The following is a 24,123-nucleotide window of genomic DNA, read 5'->3' on the forward strand; positions in this document are numbered from 1 at the left end:
AAAGCCTTTCTCTTATCTGTAATAAAGGAAATCCACTTTAAAAGCCTTTCACATATGAGGCCTGCTTCTGTAGTAGCGTTGGAAATTAAATTATATTCAAAGATAATCGTTATTGCTTAAAAGGCAACAAAACAGATCGATTGGTCTCTGTGAACAGTCTACAATCCCAATCAGTTAGAAAAAAGAAACAGAATCATCCCTGTGTTGCTCTGAAGTTTTCAAGATGTTGTGTTGTAACGAGTGCTAGCGTGTTAGCATGCTGGTGTGCTAGTGTGTTAGGGTGCTAGCGTGTTAGCGTGTTAGCATGTTAGCGTGCTACGGTGCTATACGCTACAGGCAGGCCATCTTTCCATGTGATTTCATCCTATGTGGTTGCATTCAACAGAGTGTCAGTAGGCAGGCAGTATGAATCAGTGCTGCATGGCCCTAGCTGTTAGGTCCTGGGGGCCTCCAACTGCTGTCTCTACACAGCACCCAGATGGTGCCTTTATATAACCACAACACACATTATATCTAGGACATGTCTTCACCGAGGCCTCACATCACACCGGAACCACGAAGTGATGTGGTAAATCTGACAGGGCGCTCTGATCCCTACGTAGTGCACTAGTTTTGAGCAGAGTTGTCCCTCGAATGACTCTCTACACTACGCAGTGCACTAGTTTTGAGCAGAGTTGTCTCTAAAATGTCTCTCTACCCTACTTAGTGCACTAGTTTTGAGCAGAGTTGTCTCTAAAATGGCTCTCTAACCCTACTTAGTGCACTAGTTTTGAGCAGAGTTGTCTCTAAAATGGCTCTCTACCCTACTTAGTGCACTAGTTTGGAGCAGAGTTGTCTCTAAAATGGCTCTCTACCCTACTTAGTGCACTAGTTTGGAGCAGAGTTGTGTCTGAAATGACAACCTATCCCCTAAATAGGGCACTCGATGGGGATTAGGGTGCAATTTCAGACAAAGCAATCCTGAATTGTCAGAGAGGAGACACAGAGTAATCTTAACTTCCAACGTCATGACATTTTCCCCCCCGTCCAGCGAGACCTAATTTAGCGTAGGACCCCGGGCGGCAGGGTAGCCTAGTGGTAAGAGCGTTGGACTAGTAACCGAAAGGTTGCAAGTTCGAATCCCCGAGCTGACAAGATACAAATCTGTCGTTCTGCCCCTGAACAGGCAGTTAACCAGTTAACCCACTGTTCCTAGACCAGTTAACCCACTGTTCATAGACCAGTTAACCCACTGTTCCTAGACCAGTTAACCCACTGTTCCTAGACCAGTTAACCCACTGTTCCTAGACCAGTTAACCCACTGTTCCTAGACCAGTTAACCCACTGTTCCTAGACCAGTTAACCCACTGTTCCTAGACCAGTTAACCCACTGTTCCTAGACCAGTTAACCCACAGTTCCTAGACCAGTTAACCCACAGTTCCTAGACCAGTTAACCCACTGTTCCTAGACCAGTTAACCCACTGTTCCTAGACCAGTTAACACACTGTTCCTAGACCAGTTAACCCACTGTTCCTAGACCAGTTAACCCACTGTTCCTAGACCAGTTAACCCACTGTTCCCAGGCCTTCATTGAAAATAAGAATTTGTTCTTAACTTACTTGCCTAGTTAAATAAAGGTAAAATAAACCAACATTAAAATGCAGCTATGACACCCTGACAAATACTTTACCCATGCTCCTTTTCCATAACCGTACAACAACAACAAAGGAACCACCAGGAGCTCTGTCTCCTAATATCTGCTCTAGACAGACAGAGACGGATGCCTGTGTGTTAAAGAACAGTACATTCTGAGGCCCTGAAGCAGTTGGGATAGTTCTCCAGTGAGCCCCGTGGAGCCTTGCCTTGCCGTTCCGCACAACGCCATGCTGCCGCAGCTAGCAGATGGAGGCTAGCGCCGCCGGGAGGGGAGGGGGTGAGACGGGAGGGAGGGAGGGGGTGATACGGGAGGGAGGGATTGAGAGGGAGGGAGGGAGGGGGGTGATACGGGAGAGAGGGAGGGAGGGAGAGAGAGAGGGGGAGAGGTAAATAGGGAGGGAGACGGGAGGGATTGAGAGGAAGGCAGAGAGCAGGACAGGGGAAAGGAGTGAGGGAGAGTGGGAGACGGGAGAGAGGGAGGGTTGAGAGGGAGGGAGAGAGCAGGACAGGGGAAAGGAGGGAGGGAGAGTGGGAGACGGGAGAGAGGGAGGGGTTGAGAGGGAGGGAGAGAGCAGGACAGGGGAAAGGAGGGAGGGAGAGTGGGAGACGGGAGAGATTGGGACGGAGAAAGAGAGAGGGAGAGAGGATAGGAGGGAGGGATTGAAAGGGAGAGATTGAGCGGGAGAGAGAGTGGGAGACGGAGAGGAGGAGAGTGTCAGGGAGGGAGGGAGACAAGGAGAAAGGGAGAGAGGGAGACAAGGAGAAAGGGAGGGAGGGAGACAAGGAGAAATGGAGAGAGGGAGACAAGGAGAAAGGGAGAGAGGGAGACAAGGGGAAAGGGAGAGAGGGAGACAAGGAGAAAGGGAGGGAGGGAGACAAGGAGAAATGGAGAGAGGGAGACAAGGAGAAAGGGAGAGAGGGAGACAAGGGGAAAGGGAGAGAGGGAGACAAGGAGAAAGGGAGGGAGGGAGACAAGGAGAAATGGAGAGAGGGAGACAAGGAGAAAGGGAGAGAGGGAAAGAAGGAGTCTGTTGGGGAAGATTGATGGGTATATTTAAATGAACACGCGAAACTGACAGAAACCCAATAGAGTGAGACACCGACAGAGTAGACTTCTGATATCAGGCTGCATTCTGCGACAGCTGTTACACACACACACACACACACACACACACACACACACACACACACACACACACACACACACACACACACACACACACACACACACACACACACACACACACACACACACATATATACATACACACAATAGACCTACACACGCACAAACCGCCATGCACACATCAACTATAGAGAAATCACAACCGATGATTCCAACAATCTAACAGCACTAGAATGAGCATCACACTATTGAATTCTGATGATCACAGAGTGGAGTCTTTAAAAGGGCTACCATTCTGCCACAGAGTAACGTAGTCATAGATTAAACTGTCTTTAAAAGGGCTACCATTCTGCCACAGAGTAACGTAGTCATAGATTAAACTGTCTTTAAAAGGGCTACCATTCTGCCACAGAGTAACGTAGTCATAGATTAAACTGTCTTTGAAAGGGCTACCATTCTGCCACAGAGTAACGTAGTCATAGATTAAACTGTCTTTAAAAGGGCTACCATTCTGCCACAGAGTAACGTAGTCATAGATTAAACTGTCTTTAAAAGGGCTACCATTCTGCAGAGTAACGTAGTCATAGATTAAACTGTCTTTAAAAGGGCTACCATTCTGCAGAGTAACGTAGTCATAGATTAAACTGTCTTTAAAAGGGCTAGCATTCTGCAGAGTAATGTAGTCATAGATTAAACTGTCTTTAAAAGGGCTACCATTCTGCAGAGTAACGTAGTCATAGATTAAACTGTCTTTAAAAGGGCTACCATTCTGCAGAGTAACGTAGTCATAGATTAAACTGTCTTTAAAAGGGCTACCATTCTGCAGAGTAACGTAGTCATAGATTAAACTGTCTTTAAAAGGGCTACCATTCTGCAGAGTAACGTAGTCATAGATTAAACTGTCTTTAAAAGGGCTACCATTCTGCACAGAGTAACGTAGTCATAGATTAAACTGTCTTTAAAAGGGCTACCATTCTGCAGAGTAACGTAGTCATAGATTAAACTGTCTTTAAAAGGGCTACCATTCTGCAGAGTAACGTAGTCATAGATTAAACTGTCTTTAAAAGGGCTACGATTCTGCACAGAGTAACGTAGTCATAGATTAAACTGTCTTTAAAAGGGCTACCATTCTGCACAGAGTAACGTAGTCATAGATTAAACTGTCTTTAAAAGGGCTACCATTCTGCCACTGAGTAACGTAGTCATAGATTAAACTGTCTTTAAAAGGGCTACCATTCTGCCACAGAGTAACGTAGTCATATATTAAACTGTCTTTAAAAGGGCTACCATTCTGCACAGAGTAACGTAGTCATAGATTAAACTGTCTTTAAAAGGGCTACCATTCTGCCACAGAGTAACGTAGTCATAGATTAAACTGTCTTTAAAAGGGCTACCATTCTGCAGAGTAACGTAGTCATAGATTAAACTGTCTTTAAAAGGGCTACCATTCTGCACAGAGTAACGTAGTCATAGATTAAACTGTCTTTAAAAGTGCTACCATTCTACCACAGAGTAACGTAGCCATAGATTAAACTGTAACGTAACGTAGCCATAGCAACACAGAATAGCCTTCCACACCAAGGATTCCCCTGTTCAGAAAATCAGGAAATCCTCTCACTATTGACAACAAGCCTTGCTGTGTGTGTGTGTGTGTGTGTGTGTGTGTGTGTGTGTGTGTGTGTGTGTGTGTGTGTGTGTGTGTGTGTGTGTGTGTGTGTGTGTGTGTGTGTGTGTGTGTGTGTGTGTGTGTGTGTGTGTGTGTGTGTGTGTGTGTGTGCGCGCCTTGGTGAGAAGCAGTATTCCAACCACGCAGTACAGAACAGAACAGTACAGAGTTAGGTTAGCCCCGGGTCCCACGTGTCTCACCTAATTTGGGCAGGGAGTATTTGACTTTGAAGTAATCCTCATAGAACTGGAGGAGTCTCTTTGTGATGTGGAGAGCGTAGTCACCCGCTCCGCTCTGGATGGCGTTGGGCCTGGCATACAGCCGGATCTGGAGAGGAGGGAGGGAGGGAGGGAGGGACGGAGGGAGGGAGGGAGGAGGGAGGGAGGGAGGGATGAAGGAAGGAAGGAAGGAAGGAAGGAAGGAAGGAAGGAAGGAAGGAAGGAAGGAAGGAAGGAAGGAAGGAAGGAAGGAAGGAAGGAAGGAAGGAAGGAAGGAAGGAAGGAAGGAAGGAAGGAAGGAAGGAAGGAAGGAAGGAAGGAAGGAAGACAAAAATAATGAGAGGATGTGAAGGAGGGAAATTAAGCACTGGTTCAGTTCTGTTGTTCTACTGCAGTCGACACACACACACACACACACACACACACACACACACACACACACACACACACACACACACACACACACACACACACACACACACACACACACACACACACACACAGACACACACACACACACACACACACACACACACACACACACACACACACACACACACACACACACACACACAGACACACACAGACACTCGTTCCCTTTGGTCCACATTGTTTCATTAGTTTGTTAGTCCTCATGCAGCATCACAGGGAATTACTCTGTTATTTGTCTGCTGCCACTCAGCTGATTTGAAGCTGCTGTCTCTGGAGTCCGCGGCAACTGAATGCTACAGTTCGTCTGAGCGTGTGTGTGTTTGTGTGTGTGTTTGTGAGTGCGTCCGAGCGTGTGTGCGTGCGTCATGGAGATTCTAAGTAGTTATACGATGATGATGTCATGGAAGGCTCTAAGTAGTTATACGATGATGATGTCATGGAAGGCTCTAAGTAGTTATACGATGATGATGTCATGGAAGGCCCTAAGTAGTTATACGATGATGATGTCATGGAAGGCTCTAAGTAGTTATACGATGATGATGTCATGGAAGGCTCTAAGTAGTTATACGATGATGATGTCATGGAAGGCCCTAAGTAAAGTGAAGGACCTCGGTGTTACTCTGGACCCTGATCTCTCTTTTGAAGAACATATCAAGACCATTTCGAGGACAGCTTTTTTCCATCTACGTAACATTGCAAAAATCAGAAACTTTCTGTCCAAAAATGATGCAGAAAAATTAATCCATGCTTTTGTCACTTCTAGGTTAGACTACTGCAATGCTCTATTTTCCGGCTACCCGGATAAAGCACTAAATAAACTTCAGTTAGTGCTAAATACGGCTGCTAGAATCCTGACTAGAACCAAAAAATTTGATCATATTACTCCAGTGCTAGCCTCTCTACACTGGCTTCCTGTCAAAGCAAGGGCTGATTTCAAGGTTTTACTGCTAACCTACAAAGCATTACATGGGCTTGCTCCTACCTACCTCTCTGATTTGGTCCTGCCGTACATACCTACACGTACGCTACGGTCACAAGACGCAGGCCTCCTAATTGTCCCTAGAATTTCTAAGCAAACAGCTGGAGGCAGGGCCTTCTCCTATAGAGCTCCATTTTTATGGAACGGTCTGCCTACCCATGTCAGAGACGCAAACTCGGTCTCAACCTTTAAGTCTTTACTGAAGACTCATCTCTTCAGTGGGTCATATGATTGAGTGTAGTCTGGCCCAGGAGTGGGAAGGTGAACGGAAAGGCTCTGGAGCAACGAACCGCCCTTGCTGTCTCTGCCTGGCCGGTTCCCCTCTTTTCACTGGGATTCTTTGCCTCTAACCCTGTTACGGGGCTGAGTCACTGGCTTGCTGGGGCTCTCTCGTGCCGTCCCTGGGGGGGTGCGTCACCCGGGTGGGTTGATTCACTGTTGTGGTCGGCCTGTCTGGGTTCCCCCCCCTTGGGTTGTACTGTGTCGGAGATCTTTGTGGGCTATACTCGGCCTTGTCTCAGGATGGTAAGTTGGTGGTTGAAGATTTCCCTCTAGTGGTGTGGGGGCTGTGCTTTGGCAAAGTGGGTGGGGTTATATCCTTCCTGTTTGGCCCTGCCCGGGGTGTCCTCGGATGGGGCCACAGTGTCTCCTGACCCTCCTGTCTCAGCCTCCAATATTTATGCTGCAGTAGTTTATGTGTCGGGGGCTAGGGTCAGTTTGTTTATCTGGAGTACTTCTCCTGTCCTATTCAGGTGTCCTGTGTGAATCTAAGTGTGCGTTCTCTAATTCTCTCCTTCTCTCTTTCTCTCTCTCGGAGGACCTGAGCCCTAGGACCATGCCCCAGGACTACCTGACATGATGACTCCTTGCTGTCCCCAGTCCACCTGGCCATGCTGCTGCTCCAGTTTCAACTGGCCTGGGCCCTAGGACCATGTCCCAGGACTACCTGACATGAGGACTCCTTGCTGTCCCCAGTCCACCTGGCCATGCTCCTGCTCCAGTTTCAACTGTTCTGCCTTACTATTATTCAACCATGCTGGTCATTTATGAACATTTGAACATCTTGGCCACGTTCTGTTATAATCTCCACCCGGCACAGCCAGAAGAGGACTGGCCACCCCACATATGCTCTCTCTAATTCTCTCTTTCTTTCTCTCTCTCGGAGGACCTGAGCCCTAGGACCGTGCCCCAGGACTACCTGACATGATGGCTCCTTGCTGTCCCCAGTCCACCTGACTGTGCTGCTGCTCCAGTTTCAACTGTTCTGCCTTATTATTATTTGACCATGCTGGTCATTTATGAACATTTGAACATCTTGGTCATGTTCTGTTATGATCTCTACCCGGCACAGCCAGAAGAGGACTGGCCACCCCACATAGCCCGGTTCCTCTCTAGGTTTCTTCCTAGGTTTTGGCCTTTCTAGGGAGTTTTTCCTAGCCACCGCGCTTTTACACCTGCATTGTTTGCTGTTTGGGGTTTTAGGCTGGGTTTCTGTACAGCACTTTGAGATATCAGCTGATGTACGAAGGGCTATATAAATAAATTTGATTTGATTTGAGATAATGATCCATGCTATTCTATGGAGATAATTATCCATGCTATTCTATGGAGATAACGATCCATTATCTATGGAGATAATTATCCATGTTATTCTATGGAGATAATTATCCATGCTATTCTATGGAGATAACGATCCATTATCTATGGAGATAATTATCCATGCTATTCTATGGAGATAACGATCCATTATCTATGGAGATAATTATCCATGTTATTCTATGGAGATAATTATCCATGCTATTCTATGGAGATAACGATCCATTATCTATGGAGATAATTATCCATGTTATTCTATGGAGATAATGATCCATTATCTATGGAGATAATGATCCATGTTATTCTATGGAGATAATTATCCATGTTATTCTATGGAGATAATGATCCATTATCTATGGAGATAATTATCCATGTTATTCTATGGAGATAATTATCCATGCTATTCTATGGAGATAATTATCCATGTTATTCTATGGAGATAATGATCCATTATCTATGGAGATAATGATCCATGTTATTCTATGGAGATAATTATCCATGTTATTCTATGGAGATAATGATCCATTATCTATGGAGATAATGATCCATGTTATTCTATGGAGATAATGATCCATGTTATTCTATGGAGATAATTATCCATGTTATTCTATGGAGATAATGATCCATGTTATTCTATGGAGATAATGATCCATTATCTATGGAGATAATGATCCATGTTATTCTATGGAGATAATGATCCATGTTATTCTATGGAGATAACGATCCATGTTCTAAGATTCCATCCCTTTTTCACCCAGCTGGACGAAGAGGGGCAATAGCGTTAATTAACATGTCTTGAATTCTTGTAAACTGTTTTACAGTGTAAAGAAAGAAAGTTTTGCGTGACGACTCACTTGCTTATTTTGTCCGTGTCTGTCTCTTTCTCTGTTATTTCCTAGAGTCTCCTACAGTATATTGTAGCAGGTAAAGTGGTGGGGGTAGCGGTTCAATCTCCTCTCAGGGAAGTGATGTACTGGTTGGCAGGGTGGAGAGAGGTTATGTGATGAGTAGTCCTCATTCTTTACAGACACAGACTCTGTGTTAAGGTCAACAGACAGCCCTACTGCTGAGGTGTGTGTGTGTGTGTGTGTGTGTGTGTGTGTGTGTGTGTGTGTGTGTGTGTGTGTGTGTGTGTGTGTGTGTGTGTGTGTGTGTGTGTGTGTGTGTGTGTGTGTGTGTGTGTGTGTGTGTGTGTGTGTGTGTGTGTGTGTGTGTGTGTGTGTGTGTGTGTGTGTGTGTGTGTTTGTGCGTGCGTGCGTGCGTGCGTGCGTGTGTGTGTGGGGGTGAGTTAATGAGTGTGTGGCACCTGAGGGCCTGACCTGCTGGCCATGTAGGGAGGGAGGGAGACCTCGCCTGCATGCCAAATGGCACCCTATTCCCTATGAGAGCTCTGGTTAAAAGTAGTGCACTACAAAGGGAACAGGGTCCCATTTGGGACGAACTTACAGTGCACTTGTAAAGTATTCAGAATCCTTGACTTTTTGCACATTATTCCACTTATTAACATAATAATTCAGACTGTTTTCTATGAGACTCGAAATTGAGCTCAGATGCATCCTGTTTCCATAGATCATCCTTGAGATGTTTCTACAACTTGATTGGAGTCCACCTGTGGTAAATTCAATTGATTGGACATGATTTGAAAAGGTACACACCTGTCTTTATAAGGTCCCACAGTTGACAGTGCATGTCAGAGCAAAAACCAAGCCATGAGGTAGAAGGAATTGTCCGTAGAGCTCAGTGACACGATTGTGTAGATGCACAGATCTGGGGAAGGGTACCAAAACATTTCTGCAGCATTGAAGGTCCTCAAGAACACAGCGGCCAAACTGAGCAATCGGAGGAGAAGGGCCTTGGTCAGAGAGGTGACCAAGAACCAGATGGTCACTCTGACAAAGCTCTAGAGTTCCTCTGTGGAGATGGGAGAACCTTCCAGAAGGACAACCATCTCTGCAGCACTCCACCAACCACTCCTCAGCAAAAGGCACATGACAGCCCGCTTGGAGTTTGCCAAAAGGCACCTAAAGACTGTCAGACCATAAGAAACAAGATTCTCTGGTCTGATGAAAACAAGATTGAACTATTTGGCCTGAATGCCAAGCGTCACGTCCGGAGGAAACCTGGCACCATCCCTACGGTGAAGCATGGTGGTGGCAGCATCATGCTCTGGGGATGGGAGGCAAGTCAGGATCGAGGGAAAGATGAATGGAACAAAGTACAGAGAGATCCTTGATGAAAACCTGCTCCAGAGCTCTTTGGACCTCAGACTGGGGCGAAGGTTCACCTTCCAAAAGCACAATGACCCTAAGCACACAGCCAAGGAGTGGCTTCGGGACAAGTTTCTGATTGTCCTTCAGAGGCCCTGCCAGAGCCCGGACTTGAACTCGATTGAACATCCCTGGAGAAACCTGAAAATAGCTGTGCAGCGACGCTCCCCATCCAACCTGACAGAGCTTAAGAGGATCTGTAGAGAAGAATGGGAGAAACTCCTCAAATACAGGTGTGCCGAGCTTGTAGAGTCATACTCAAGAAGACACAGGGCTGTAATCACTGCCAAAGGTGCTTCAACAAAGTACTGAGTAAAGGGTCTAAATACTTATATAAATGTGATATTTCAGGTCTTTATTTTTATTAAATTAACAAAAATGTCTAAAAACCTATTTTTGATTTGTCATTATGGGGTATTGTGATGTCATTATGGGGTATTGTGGTGTCATTATGGGGTATAGTGATGTCATTATGGGGTATTGTGTGTAGATTGATGAGGGGGAGAAAAACAATTGAACCACCCAGAGGTCAGACTGAACCACCCAGAGGTCATACGGAACCACCTAGAGGTCACACTGAACCACCCAGAGGTCAAACTGAACCACCCAGAGGTCAGACTGAATCAGCCAGAGGTCATACGGAACCACCCAGAGGTCAGACTGAACCACCCAGAGGTCATACAGAACCACCCAGAGATCATACAGAACCACCCAGAGGTCAGACTGAACCACCCAGAAGTCAGACTGAACCACCCAGAGGTCAGACTGAACCACCCAGAGGTCATACGGAACCACCCAGAGATCATACGGAAACATCCAGAGGTCAGACTGAACCACCCAGAGGTCAGACTGAACAACCCAGAGGTCAGACTGAACAACCCAGATGTCAGACTGAACAACCCAGAGGTCAGACTGAACAACCCAGATGTCAGACTGAACAACCCAGAGGTCAGACTGAACAACCCAGAGGTCACACTGAACCACCCAGAGGTCAAACTGAACCACCCAGAGGTCAGACTGAATCAGCCAGAGGTCATACGGAACCACCCAGAGGTCAGACTGAACCACCCAGAGGTCATACAGAACCACCCAGAGATCATACAGAACCACCCAGAGGTCAGACTGAACCACCCAGAAGTCAGACTGAACCACCCAGAGGTCAGACTGAACCACCCAGAGGTCATACGGAACCACCCAGAGATCATACGGAAACATCCAGAGGTCAGACTGAACCACCCAGAGGTCAGACTGAACAACCCAGATGTCAGACTGAACAACCCAGATGTCAGACTGAACAACCTAGAGGTCAGACTGAACCACCCAGAGGTCAGACTGAACAACCCAGATGTCAGACTGAACAACCCAGAGGTCAGACTGAACAACCCAGATGTCAGACTGAACAACCCAGATGTCAGACTGAACAACCTAGAGGTCACACTGAACCACCCAGAGGTCAAACTGAACCACCCAGAGGTCAGACTGAATCAGCCAGAGGTCATACGGAACCACCCAGAGGTCAGACTGAACCACCCAGAGGTCATACAGAACCACCCAGAGATCATACAGAACCACCCAGAGGTCAGACTGAACCACCCAGAAGTCAGACTGAACAACCCAGATGTCAGACTGAACCACCCAGAGGTCATACGGAACCACCCAGAGATCATACGGAAACATCCAGAGGTCAGACTGAACCACCCAGAGGTCAGACTGAACAACCCAGAGGTCAGACTGAACAACCCAGAGGTCAGACTGAACAACCCAGATGTCAGACTGAACAACCCAGAGGTCAGACTGAACAACCCAGAGGTCAGACTGAACAACCCAGAGGTCAGACTGAACAACCCAGAGGTCAGACTGAACAACCCAGAGGTCAGACTGAACAACCCAGAGGTCAGACTGAACAACCCAGATGTCAGACTGAACAACCCAGAGGTCAGACTGAACAACCCAGATGTCAGACTGAACAACCCAGAGGATGATGGTTTTCACAATCATGTGACATTTGAAGATTTGGTCCTGTATTTTAAGCCTTTCCTAAAATACGAGTTGTACCAAAAATGAAAGCTATTTTCTAAGGATGGTGCTGGACCATCAGACAGAGAAAGGAAAGTTGACAGTTTGATGGAAAAGGTTCAAATCCAGGCCTGTCACATGATGGTGCAAAACACCGGGCCCTGTGTAGCTGGAGGGCCAGTCTGTTTCTATGGTTCATATTGATTGGTTGTAGCTGGAGGGCCTGTCTGTTTCTATGGTTCATATTGATTGGTTGTAGCTGGAGGGCCAGTCTGTTTCTATGGTTCATATTGATTGGTTGTAGCTGGAGGGCCAGTCTGTTTCTATGGTTCATATTGATTGGTTGTAGCTGGAGGGCCAGTCTGTTTCTATGGTTCATATTGATTGGTTGTAGCTGGAGGGCCAGTCTGTTTCTATGGTTCATATTGATTGGTTGTAGCTGGAGGGCCTGTCTGTTTCTATGGTTCATATTGATTGGTGGTTACAGTAGGCCACTGAGAAGTGTCCTCCATCACACCCTTTAGGATACAGTAGGCCACTGAGAAGTGTCCTCCATCACACCCTTTAGGTTACAGTAGGCCACTGAGAAGTGTCCTCCATCACACCCTTTAGGTTACAGTAGGCCACTGAGAAATGTCCTCCATCACACCCTTTAGGATACAGTAGGCCACTGAGAAGTGTCCTCCATCACACCCTTTAGGATACAGTAGGCCACTGAGAAGTGTCCTCCATCACACCCTTTAGGTTACAGTAGGCCACTGAGAAATGTCCTCCATCACACCCTTTAGGGTACAGTAGGCCACTGAGAAGTGTCCTCCATCACACCCTTTAGGGTACAGTAGGCCACTGAGAAGTGTCCTCCATCACACCCTTTAGGGTACAGTAGGCCACTGAGAAGTGTCCTCCATCACACCCTTTAGGGTACAGTAGGCCACTGAGAAATGTCCTCCATCACACCCTTTAGGGTACAGTAGGCCACTGAGAAATGTCCTCCATCACACCCTTTAGGGTACAGTAGGCCACTGAGAAATGTCCTCCATCACACCCTTTAGGTTACAGTAGGCCACTGAGAAATGTCCTCCATCACACCCTTTAGGTACAGTAGGCCACTGAGAAATGTCCTCCATCACACCCTTTAGGGTACAGTAGGCCACTGAGAAATGTCCTCCATCACACCCTTTAGGGTACAGTAGGCCACTGAGAAATGTCCTCCATCACACCCTTTAGGTTACAGTAGGCCACTGAGAAATGTCCTCCATCACACCCTTTAGGGTACAGTAGGCCACTGAGAAATGTCCTCCATCACACCCTTTAGGGTACAGTAGGCCACTGAGAAATGTCCTCCATCACACCCTTTAGGTTACAGTAGGCCACTGAGAAATGTCCTCCATCACACCCTTTAGGGTACAGTAGGCCACTGAGAAATGTCCTCCATCACACCCTTTAGGGTACAGTAGGCCACTGAGAAATGTCCTCCATCACACCCTTTAGGGTACAGTAGGCCACTGAGAAATGTCCTCCATCACACCCTTTAGGTTACAGTAGGCCACTGAGAAATGTCCTCCATCACACCCTTTATGGTACAGTAGGCCACTGAGAAATGTCCTCCATCACACCCTTTAGGGTACAGTAGGCCACTGAGAAATGTCCTCCATCACACCCTTTAGGGTACAGTAGGCCACTGAGAAATGTCCTCCATCACACCCTTTAGGGTACAGTAGGCCACTGAGAAATGTCCTCCATCACACCCTTTAGGGTACAGTAGGCCACTGAGAAATGTCCTCCATCACACCCTTTAGGGTACAGTAGGCCACTGAGAAATGTCCTCCATCACACCCTTTAGGTTACAGTAGGCCACTGAGAAATGTCCTCCATCACACCCTTTAGGGTACAGTAGGCCACTGAGAAATGTCCTCCATCACACCCTTTAGGGTACAGTAGGCCACTGAGAAATGTCCTCCATCACACCCTTTAGGGTACAGTAGGCCACTGAGAAATGTCCTCCATCACACCCTTTAGGTTACAGTAGGCCACTGAGAAATGTCCTCCATCACACTCTTTAGGGTACAGTAGGCCACTGAGAAATGTCCTCCATCACACCCTTTAGGGTACAGTAGGCCACTGAGAAATGTCCTCCATCACACCCTTTAGGGTACAGTAGGCCACTGAGAAGTGTCCTCCATCACACCCTTTAGGGTACAGTAGGCCACTGAGAAGTGTCCTCCATCACACCCTTTAGGGTACAGTAGGCCACTGAGAAGTGTCCTCCATCACACCCTTTAGGGTACAGTAGGCCACTGAGAAGTGTCCTCCATCACACCCTTTAGGATACAGTAGGCCACTGAGAAGTGTCCTCCATCACACCCTTTATGGTACAGTAGGCCACTGAGAAGTGTCCTCCATCACACCCTTTAGGGTACAGTAGGCCACTGAGAAGTGTCCTCCATCACACCCTTTAGGGTACAGTAGGCCACTGAGAAGTGTCCTCCATCACACCCTTTAGGATACAGTAGGCCACTGAGAAGTGTCCTCCATCACACCCTTTAGGTTACAGTAGGCCACTGAGAAATGTCCTCCATCACACCCTTTAGGATACAGTAGGCCACTGAGAAATGTCCTCCATCACACCCTTTAGGTTACAGTAGGCCACTGAGAAGTGTCCTCTGTCCCACTCTAATTATGTAAAGATTGTTGCGTAGCTAATTCTCTACCAATGGTTAAGCTTCTGGTCGAGCGGTTGGCGCCGGAACGACGGGGAAAAAGAGCAGAACAGGCGGTTATATTCTGCCACGTGAACACGCCAGGGTTTAGTCTAATCAGGCTCTGGGCCTCAGCTGTAGTAACACCTCCTTAGGCTGCATCTAAAGCTGGCTGCAATATGCACACACACGCAAGACCAAACACACACACACACACCCACACCCACACACACACACACACACACACACACACACACACACACACACACACACACACACACACACACACACACACACACACACACACACACACACACACACACACACACACACCCACACACACAAGACCAAGCACACACACACAAGACCAAACACACACACACAAGACCAAACACACACACACAAGACCAAACACACACACACACACACGCACACACACACACACACACACACAATACAGTCATGCTACAATTCTGCCTGCCTTGTGTTTGGTGAAAGTTTCAACAGCCACAATGAGACATTTACATAACTGAAGAGCATTGTTACCATGTAGAGTAGAGTTACCATATAGAGTAGAGTTACCATGTAGAGTAGAGTTACCATATAGAGTAGAGTTACCATGTAGAGTAGAGTTACCATGTAGAGTAGAGTTACCATGTAGAGTAGAGTTACCATGTAGAGTAGAGTTACCATATAGAGTAGAGTTACCATGTAGAGTAGAGTTACCATGTAGAGTAGAGTTACCATGTAGCCTCCAGCTCTGGTTCTTCTGCAGACAGTACATATCTGAGAGGAGAACCAGGCTCCTCTACTCTCCTCTCTACAGCAGACAGTACATATCTGAGGGGAGTACCAGGCTCCTCTCCTCTCTACAGCAGACAGTACATCTCTGAGTGGAGTGCCAGGCTCCTCTCCTCTCTACAACAGACAGTACATCTCTGAGTGGAGTGCCAGGCTCCTCTCCTCTCTACAGCAGACAGTACATCTCTGAGAGGAGAACCAGGCTCCTCTCCTCTCTACAGCAGACAGTACATCTCTGAGTGGAGTGCCAGGCTACTCTCCTCTCTCTACAGCAGACAGTACATCTCTGAGGGAGTACCAGACTCCTCTCCTCTCTACAGCAGACAGTAAATCTCTGAGAGGAGTACCAGACTCCTCTGAGGAGAGTGCCAGACTCCTCTGAGGAGAGTGCCAGACTCCTCTCCTCTCTACAACAGACAGTAAATCTCTGAGTGGAGTACCAGGCTCCTCTGAGGAGAGTGCCAAGCCTGACACCACTTCAATGTTAAAGCACATCATTGTTGTAGGCCAGTGCAGTGTTCTTTAGCTTCCTGACACTGAGACTAGAATATCTGAGTCCCAAATTTCACCCTATTTGCTGTATAGAGCACTATTTTTGACCAGAGCCTTATGGGCCCTATGGGTCCTGTTCAAAAGTAGTGCACTGTATAGGGAATAGGGTGTCATTTTGGACACAGACCCAGAATGTGATAAGGAACCTGGAGCTCAGCTTTCTGACATCTGGTTTTGGAGAAGCAATGTGAAATGTCTGTTCTCTTTCCTACTCAGAGGAATATCTGGTGTTTCAGTAGTGTATATCATAAGAAGTGTGTCAGGGGGCTCCAGTGTGATGCTCTAGGCAGTGTGTCAGGGTGCTCCAGTGTGATGCTCTAGGCAGTGGGTCAGGGTGCTCCAGTGTGATGCTCTAGGCAGTGGGTCAGGGTGCTCCAGTGTGATGCTCTAGGCAGTGGGTCAGGGTGCTCCAGTGTGATGCTCTAGGCAGTGGGTCAGGGTGCTCCAGTGTGATGCTCTAGGCAGTGGGTCAGGGTGCTCCAGTGTGATGCTCTAGGCAGTGGGTCAGGGTGCTCCAGTGTGATGCTCTAGGCAGTGTGTCAGGGTGCTCCAGTGTGATGCTCTAGGCAGTGGGTCAGGGTGCTCCAGTGTGATGCTCTAGGCAGTGTGTCAGGGTGCTCCAGTGTGATGCTCTAGGCAGTGTGTCAGGGGGCTCCAGTGTGATGCTCTAGGCAGTGTGTCAGGGTGCTCCAGTGTGATGCTCTAGGCAGTGGGTCAGGGTGCTCCAGTGTGATGCTCTAGGCAGTGTGTCAGGGTGCTCCAGTGTGATGCTCTAGGCAGTGGGTCAGGGTGCTCCAGTGTGATGCTCTAGGCAGTGGGTCAGGGTGCTCCAGTGTGATGCTCTAGGCAGTGGGTCAGGGTGCTCCAGTGTGATGCTCTAGGCAGTGGGTCAGGGTGCTCCAGTGTGATGCTCTAGGCAGTGGGTCAGGGTGCTCCAGTGTGATGCTCTAGGCAGTGGGTCAGGGTGCTCCAGTGTGATGCTCTAGGCAGTGTGTCAGGGTGCTCCAGTGTGATGCTCTAGGCAGTGGGTCAGGGTGCTCCAGTGTGATGCTCTAGGCAGTGGGTCAGGGTGCTCCAGTGTGATGCTCTAGGCAGTGGGTCAGGGTGCTCCAGTGTGATGCTCTAGGCAGTGTGTCAGGGTGCTCCAGTGTGATGCTCTAGGCAGTGGGTCAGGGTGCTCCAGTGTGATGCTCTAGGCAGTGGGTCAGGGTGCTCCAGTGTGATGCTCTAGGCGGTGTGTCAGGGTGCTCCAGTGTGATGCTCTAGGCAGTGGGTCAGGGTGCTCCAGTGTGATGCTCTAGGCAGTGTGTCAGGGTGCTCCAGTGTGATGCTCTAGGCGGTGTGTCAGGGGGCTCCAGTGTGATGCTCTAGGCAGTGGGTCAGGGTGCTCCAGTGTGATGCTCTAGGCAGTGGGTCAGGGTGCTCCAGTGTGATGCTCTAGGCAGTGGGTCAGGGTGCTCCAGTGTGATGCTCTAGGCAGTGGGTCAGGGTGCTCCAGTGTGATGCTCTAGGCAGTGGGTCAGGGTGCTCCAGTGTGATGCTCTAGGCAGTGGGTCAGGGTGCTCCAGTGTGATGCTCTAGGCAGTGTGTCAGGGTGCTCCAGTGTGATGCTCTAGGCAGTGTGTCAGGGTGCTCCAGTGTGATGCTCTAGGCAGTGGGTCAGGGTGCTCCAGTGTGATGCTCTAGGCAGTGTGTCAGGGTGCTCCAGTGTGATGCTCTAGGCAGTGGGTCAGGGTGCTCCAGTGTGATGCTCTAGGCAGGGCTATTCTCTGTAGAGCAGTGTGTCACTGTGTTAACATGACAACCTTCTGATACAGTAGACCAGACAGGCTCATCACAACGGCCAACAAACTCAAATAAAACAGCCTCTCTTGTCACTAACACTGACGTTGCTGATACATGTTTTTTTTTTTTTTTTTTTTGGGGGGAGTTCTGTTTTACGATATGTGGTTCTCAGCTAGCTACCCTTAAGACGAACGCACGCTGAGTCACTCTGGGTAAAGTGTAAATGTACGGCTTTAATTCATTCCATTTGTTTTTCATTGATACAAACAGAACCCAGCTTTGGTTGACTTGTTCTGTACGACTCACAGCTGAACATGGAGAAGAAGAAGTAAGAAGTCATTTTCATTACTCAGCCCCCTCAAAGCCAACCTGGTGTCCCTGGAGGAGTTCAAAGGTCAAATGGAGCAACAGGTCGTTGAGACATGTAGTTGTTGACTCTCACCCGATGTCATTAGTTTTAGTTGCCTGATGTAAAGAAACGTGTTGTTTACTGTATTGTTGATACTGTAAGGACCCTGTAATTTCACGTAATGCACTATAATGTTGTTTTGACTTGTGTACATGGTTTACTGACGTGCTGCTTATTATACTGATCGATCTCTGTCAGTGATGTCATGTGACTGTCTGTCTGGTTGGTTGTCATGTGACTGTCTGTCTGTCTGTCTGTCTGTCTGTCTGTCTGTCTGTCTGTCTGTCTGTCTGTCTGTCTGTCTGTCTGTCTGTCTGTCTGTCTGTCTGTCTGTCTGTCTGGTTGGTTGTAATCTGTCTGTCTGTCTGTCTGTCTGTCTGTCTGTCTGTCTGTCTGTCTGTCTGTCTGTCTGTCTGTCTGTCTGTCTGTCTGTCTGTCTGTCTGTCATGTGACTGTCTGTCTGGTTGATGTCATCTGTCTGGTGGATGTCGTCTGTCTGTCTGTCTGTCTGTCTGTCTGTCTGTCTGTCTGTCTGTCTGTCTGTCTGTCTGTCTGTCTGTCTGTCTGTCCGTCTGTCTGTCTGTCTGGTTGATGTCGTCTGTCTGGTTGATGTCATCTGTCTGTCTGGGGGGTTGTCATGTGACTGTCTGTCTGGTTGGTTGTCATGTGTCTGTCTGTCTGGTTGGTTGTCATGTGTCTGTCTGTCTGTCTGTCTGTCTGTCTGTCTGTCTGTCTGTCTGTCTGTCTGTCTGTCTGTCTGTCTGTCTGTCTGTCTGTCTGTCTGTCTGTCTGTCTGTCTGTCTGTCTGTCTGTCTGGTTGATGAGAGTTTCTTCAAACCATCAAGCGCTATGATGAAACTGGCCGTCATGAGGACAACCACAGGAATGGAAGACCCAGAGTTACCTCTGCTGCAGAGGATAAGTTCATTAGAGTTTTCCAGCCTCAGAAATTTATTTTATTTGAATAAATATATATTCATATATATATATATATACATATATATAGTTGAAGTCGGAAGTTTACATACACTTAGGTTGTAGTCAATTAAACTTGTTTTTCAACCAATCCACAAATGTCTTGTTGACAAACTATAGTTTTGACAAGTTGGTTAGAACATCACCTTTGTGGTTGACACAAGTCATTTTTCCCAAAATAGTTTACAAACAGATTATTTCACTTATAATTCACTGTATCACAATTCAATTGGGTCAGAAGTTTATATACACTTAGTTGACTGTGCCTTTAAACAGCTTGGAAAATTCCAGAAAATGATGTCATGACTTTAGAAGCTTCTGATAGGCTAATTGACAGCATTTAATTCAATTGGAGAGGTACCTGTGGATGTATTTCAAGCCCTACCTTCAAACTCAATGACTCTTTGCTTGAAATCATGGGAAAATCAAAAGAAATCGTAGTAAATTGTAGACCTCCAGAAGTCTGGTTCATCCTTGGGAGCAATTTCCAAACGCCTGAAGGTACCACATTCATCTGTACAAACAATAGTGTGCAAGTATAAACACCATGGGACCACGCAGCCGCCATTCCGCTCAGGAAGGAGACGCATTCTGTCTCCTAGAGATGAACATACTTTGGTGCAAAAAGTGCAAATCAATCCCAGAACAACAGCAAAGGACCTTGTGAAGATGCTGGAGGAAACAGGTACAAAAGTATCTATATCCACAGTAAAACAAGTCTTATATCGACATAACCTGAAATGCCGCTCAGCAAGGAAGAAGCCACTGCTCCAAAACCGCCATAAAAAAGCCAGACTACGGTTTGCAACTGCACATGGGGACAAAGATCGTACTTTTTGGAGAAATGTATTCTGGTCTGATGAAACAAAAATAGAACTGTTTGGCCACAATGACCATCGTTATGTTTGGAGGAAAAGGGGGAGGCTTGCAAGACGAAGAACACCATCTCAACCGTGAAGCACGGGGTGGCAGCATCATGTTGTGGGGGTGCTTTACTTCAGGAGGGACTGGTGCACTTCACAAAATAGATGGCATCATGAGGAAAGGAAAAATGATGTGGATATATTGAAGCAACATCTCAAGACATCAGTCAGGAATTTAAAGCTTGGTTGCAAATGGGTCTTCCAAATGGACAATGACCCCAAGCATACTTCCAAAGTTGTGGCAAAATGGCTTCAGGACAACAAAGTCAAGGTATTGAAGTGACCACCACAAAGCCCTGACCTCAATCCTATAGAAAATGTGTGGGCAGAACTGAAAAAGCGTGTGAGAGCAAGGAGGCCTACAAACCTGACTCAGTTACACCAGCTCTGTCAGGAGGAATGGGCCAAAATTCACCCAACGTATTGTGGGAAGGTTGTGGTAGGCTACCCAAAACGTTTGAACCAAGGTAAACAATTTAAAGGCAATGCTACCAAATACTAATTGAGTGTATGTAAACTTCTGACGCACTGGGAATGTGATGAATGAAATAAAAGCTGAAATAAATCATTCTCTCTACTATTATTCTGACATTTCACATTCTTAAAATAAAGTGGTGATCCTAACTGACCTAAAACAGGGAATATTTACTAGGGTCAAATGTCAGGAATTGTGATAACCTGAGATTAAAGGTATTTGGCTAAGGTGTATATATACTTCCGACTTCAACTGTATATATATATTTCTCTGTTTATTTATATAAATATATATATATAAACAGTGTATTCAGAAAGTATTCAGACACCTTGACTTTTTCCACATTTTGTTACGTTACAGACTTATTCTAAAATCAATTTAAAACATTTATTTTCCTCATTAACCTACACACAATACTCCATAATGACAAACTGATAAGTTTTTAAAAAATTGCTAATGTATTAAAAATAAAAACGGAAATGCCTTATTTATATAAGTATTCAGAACCTTTGACTGTAAATTGAGCTCAGGTGGATCCTGTTTCCAGTCATCATCCTTGAGATGTTTCTACAACTTGATTGGAGTCCACCTGTGGTAAATTCAATTGATTGGACTTGATCTGGAAAGGCACACACCTGTATAAGGTCCCAAAGTTGACAGTGCATGTCAGAGCAAAAACCAACCAATGAGGTCGGAGGAAATGTCCGTAGAGCTCCGAGACAGGATTGTGTCGAGGCACAGACCTGGGGAACGGTACCAAAACATGTCTGCAGCATTGAAGGTCCCCAAGAACACATTGGACTATATCATTCTGAAATGGAAGAAGTTTGGAACCATCAAGACTCTTCCTAGACCTGGCTGCCTGGCCAAACTGAGCAATCGGGCAATCGGGGAAGAAGCAATCGAGCAATCGGGGAGAAGGGCCTTGTTCAGGGTGGTGACCAAAAACCAGATGGTCACTCTGACAGAGCTTCAGAGTTCCTCTGTGGAGATGGGAGAACCTTCCAGAAGGACAACCATTTCTGCAGCACACCAATTAGGCCTTTATGGTAGAGTGTCCAGACAGAAGGCACTCCTCAGTAAAAGGCACATGACAGCCCGCTTGGAGTTTGCCAAAAGGCACCTAAATGATTCTCAGAACATGAGAAACAAGATTCTCTGGTCTGATGAAACCAAGATTGTAGAGTGGGAGACTAGTCAGGATCGAGGGAAAGATGAATGGAGCAAAGTACAGATAGATCCTTGATGAAAACCTGCTCAAGACTTCAGACTGGGGTGAAGGTTCACCTTCCAGCAGCACACCAACTCTAAACACACAGCCAAGACAACACACAAGTGGATTGGGGACAAGTCTCTGAATGTTCTTGAGTGGCCCAGCCAGAGCCCGGACTTGAACCCGATCTAACATCTCTAGAGAGACTTGAAAATAGCTGTTCAGCAACGCTCCCCATCCAACCTGACAGAGCTTAAGAGGATCTGTAGAGAAGAATGGGAGAAACTCCCCAAATACAGGTGTGCCGATTGTAGAGTCATAACTAAGAAGACTTGAGGCTGTAATCACTGCCAAAGGTGCTTCAACAGGTAAAGGGTCTGAATACTTACTTAAATGTGATATTTCATAATGACATATTTCACATGTAATTTTGGGGTATTGGGTGAGGGGGAAAAATGATATAATCCATTTTAGAATAAGTCTGTAACGTAACAACATGTGGAAAAAGTCAAGGTGTCTGAATACTTTCCAAATGCACTGTATATACAGTACCTGTCAAACGTTTGGAAACACCTACTCATTCAAGGGTTTTTCTTTATTTTTACTATTTTCTACATTGTAGAATAAGAGTGAAGACATCAAAACTATAAAAAAACACATATGGAATCATGTAGTAACCAAAAATAGTGTAAAAACAAATCAAAATATATTTTATACTTGAGATTCTTCAAAGTAGCCACACTTTGCCTTGACGACAGCTTTGCACGCTCTTGACATTCTGTCAACCAGCTTCACCTGGAATGCTTTTCCAAAGGTCTTGTAGCAGTTCCCACGTATACTGAGCACTTGTTGGCTGTTTTTCTTTCACTTTGCGGTCCAACTCATCCCAAACCATCTCAATTGGGTTGAGGTTGGGTAATTGTGGAGGTCGGATCCAAAAATCTCAGATTTGGACTCATCAGACCAAAGGACAGATTTCCATCGGTCTAATGTCCATTGCTCATGTTTCTTGGGTCAAGCAAATCTCTTCTTCTTATTGGTGTCGTTTTTTTAGTGGTTTCTTTGCAGCAATTTGACCATGAAGGTCTGATTCACATAGTCTCCTCTGAACAGTTGATGTTGAGATGTCTGTTACTTGAACTCTATGAAGCATTTATTTGGCTTGTAATTTCTGAGGCTGGTAACTCTAATGAACTTATCCTCTGCAGCAGAGGGAACTCTGAGTCTTCCTTTCCTGTGGTCCTCATGTGAGCCAGTTAACTCTAATGGACTTATCCTCTGCAGCAGAGGTAACTCTGGGTCTCCCTTTCCTGTGGCGGTCCTCATGAGAGACTGGCAACTCTAATGAACTTATCCTCTGCAGCAGAGGGAACTCTGGGTCTTCCATTCCTGTGGCGGTCCCCATGAGAGACTGGTAACTCTAATGAACTGATCCTCTGCAGCAGAGGGAACTCTGGGTCTTCCATTCTGGTGGTTGTCCTCATGAGAGCCGGTTTCATCATAGCGCTTGATGGTTTGAAGAAACGTTTCAGTATTGACTGACCTTCATGTCTTAAAGTAATGATGGACTATCGCTTCTCTTCGCTTATTTGAGCTGTTTTTGCCATAATATGGACTTGGACCAAATAGGGCTATCTTCTGTATACCACCCCTACCTTGTCACAACACAACTGATTGTCTCAAGCATTATTATAATCTGTTCCAATTCTAACTTCTATTTTACAACTGTATTCTATTGTGTTTCTAACTTCTATTTTACAACTGTATTCTATTGATTCTGTATTCTAGAATCTAAAGGCTAATTTCCTTTGTGCTCATTTTGAAAGCAAGTAAACAACAACAGTTGCTAAGCAACAACCAATGGCAGAAACACAAGGCGGGAAAAAGAACTAAGGAATAGCAAGCAACACAAACAATATCTTTGCAGAAGCCTACTGTGGGTGAAACATGCCTGAGGTCATTTTGACCAGCATGGCCCTTTGAGGTGCAATTTCTCAGAACCTTTTTGTCTTTTACGATGTTGATCTCAATGTGCTGCTAGACTGTAAAATACACATATTTAGGAAAAGGTCTGGGAAAGGTGGTTTCAAGGTTTTTATTGAAATGAAGTTATTTCAAATTACAACATTGAAAAAGGTCAGATTGACCGTCTTGCCATTTCCAGTGTTAATAAATAAAGGATAAATAAAAACCACTGTTTTCCCTCAGTGCGGCCTAATGCCCACTCTACTTCACAGCATTGATGCCAACTGCAACACACACTGAGTAGTCCGCTACACGCTTCTCCTCGCTACACAAGCCCTAAGTCCGTTCCTCATCTCCCCTCGCTGCGCACGCACGCCACGCTCCGATGAT

General features: G+C 46.4%; 1 protein-coding gene across 1 annotated transcript in view; it reads right to left on the minus strand.

The window, feature by feature from the left end:
• Positions 1-4,628: 4,628 nt before the first annotated feature.
• The window catches only part of LOC124021699 (thyrotropin-releasing hormone-degrading ectoenzyme-like), a gene marked incomplete at its 3' end in the record, with an annotated part of 61,043 nt that continues 41,548 nt past the window's right edge, over positions 4,629-24,123 (minus strand). The window contains exon 3 of the mRNA XM_046336814.1: positions 4,629-4,755. Coding sequence (XP_046192770.1) covers positions 4,629-4,755 — 127 coding nt within the window. The remainder of the gene's footprint in view (positions 4,756-24,123) is intronic.

This window comes from Oncorhynchus gorbuscha, unplaced genomic scaffold (genome assembly GCF_021184085.1).
Source record: "Oncorhynchus gorbuscha isolate QuinsamMale2020 ecotype Even-year unplaced genomic scaffold, OgorEven_v1.0 Un_scaffold_1173, whole genome shotgun sequence".
NCBI classification, from domain to species: Eukaryota; Metazoa; Chordata; class Actinopteri; order Salmoniformes; family Salmonidae; genus Oncorhynchus; species Oncorhynchus gorbuscha.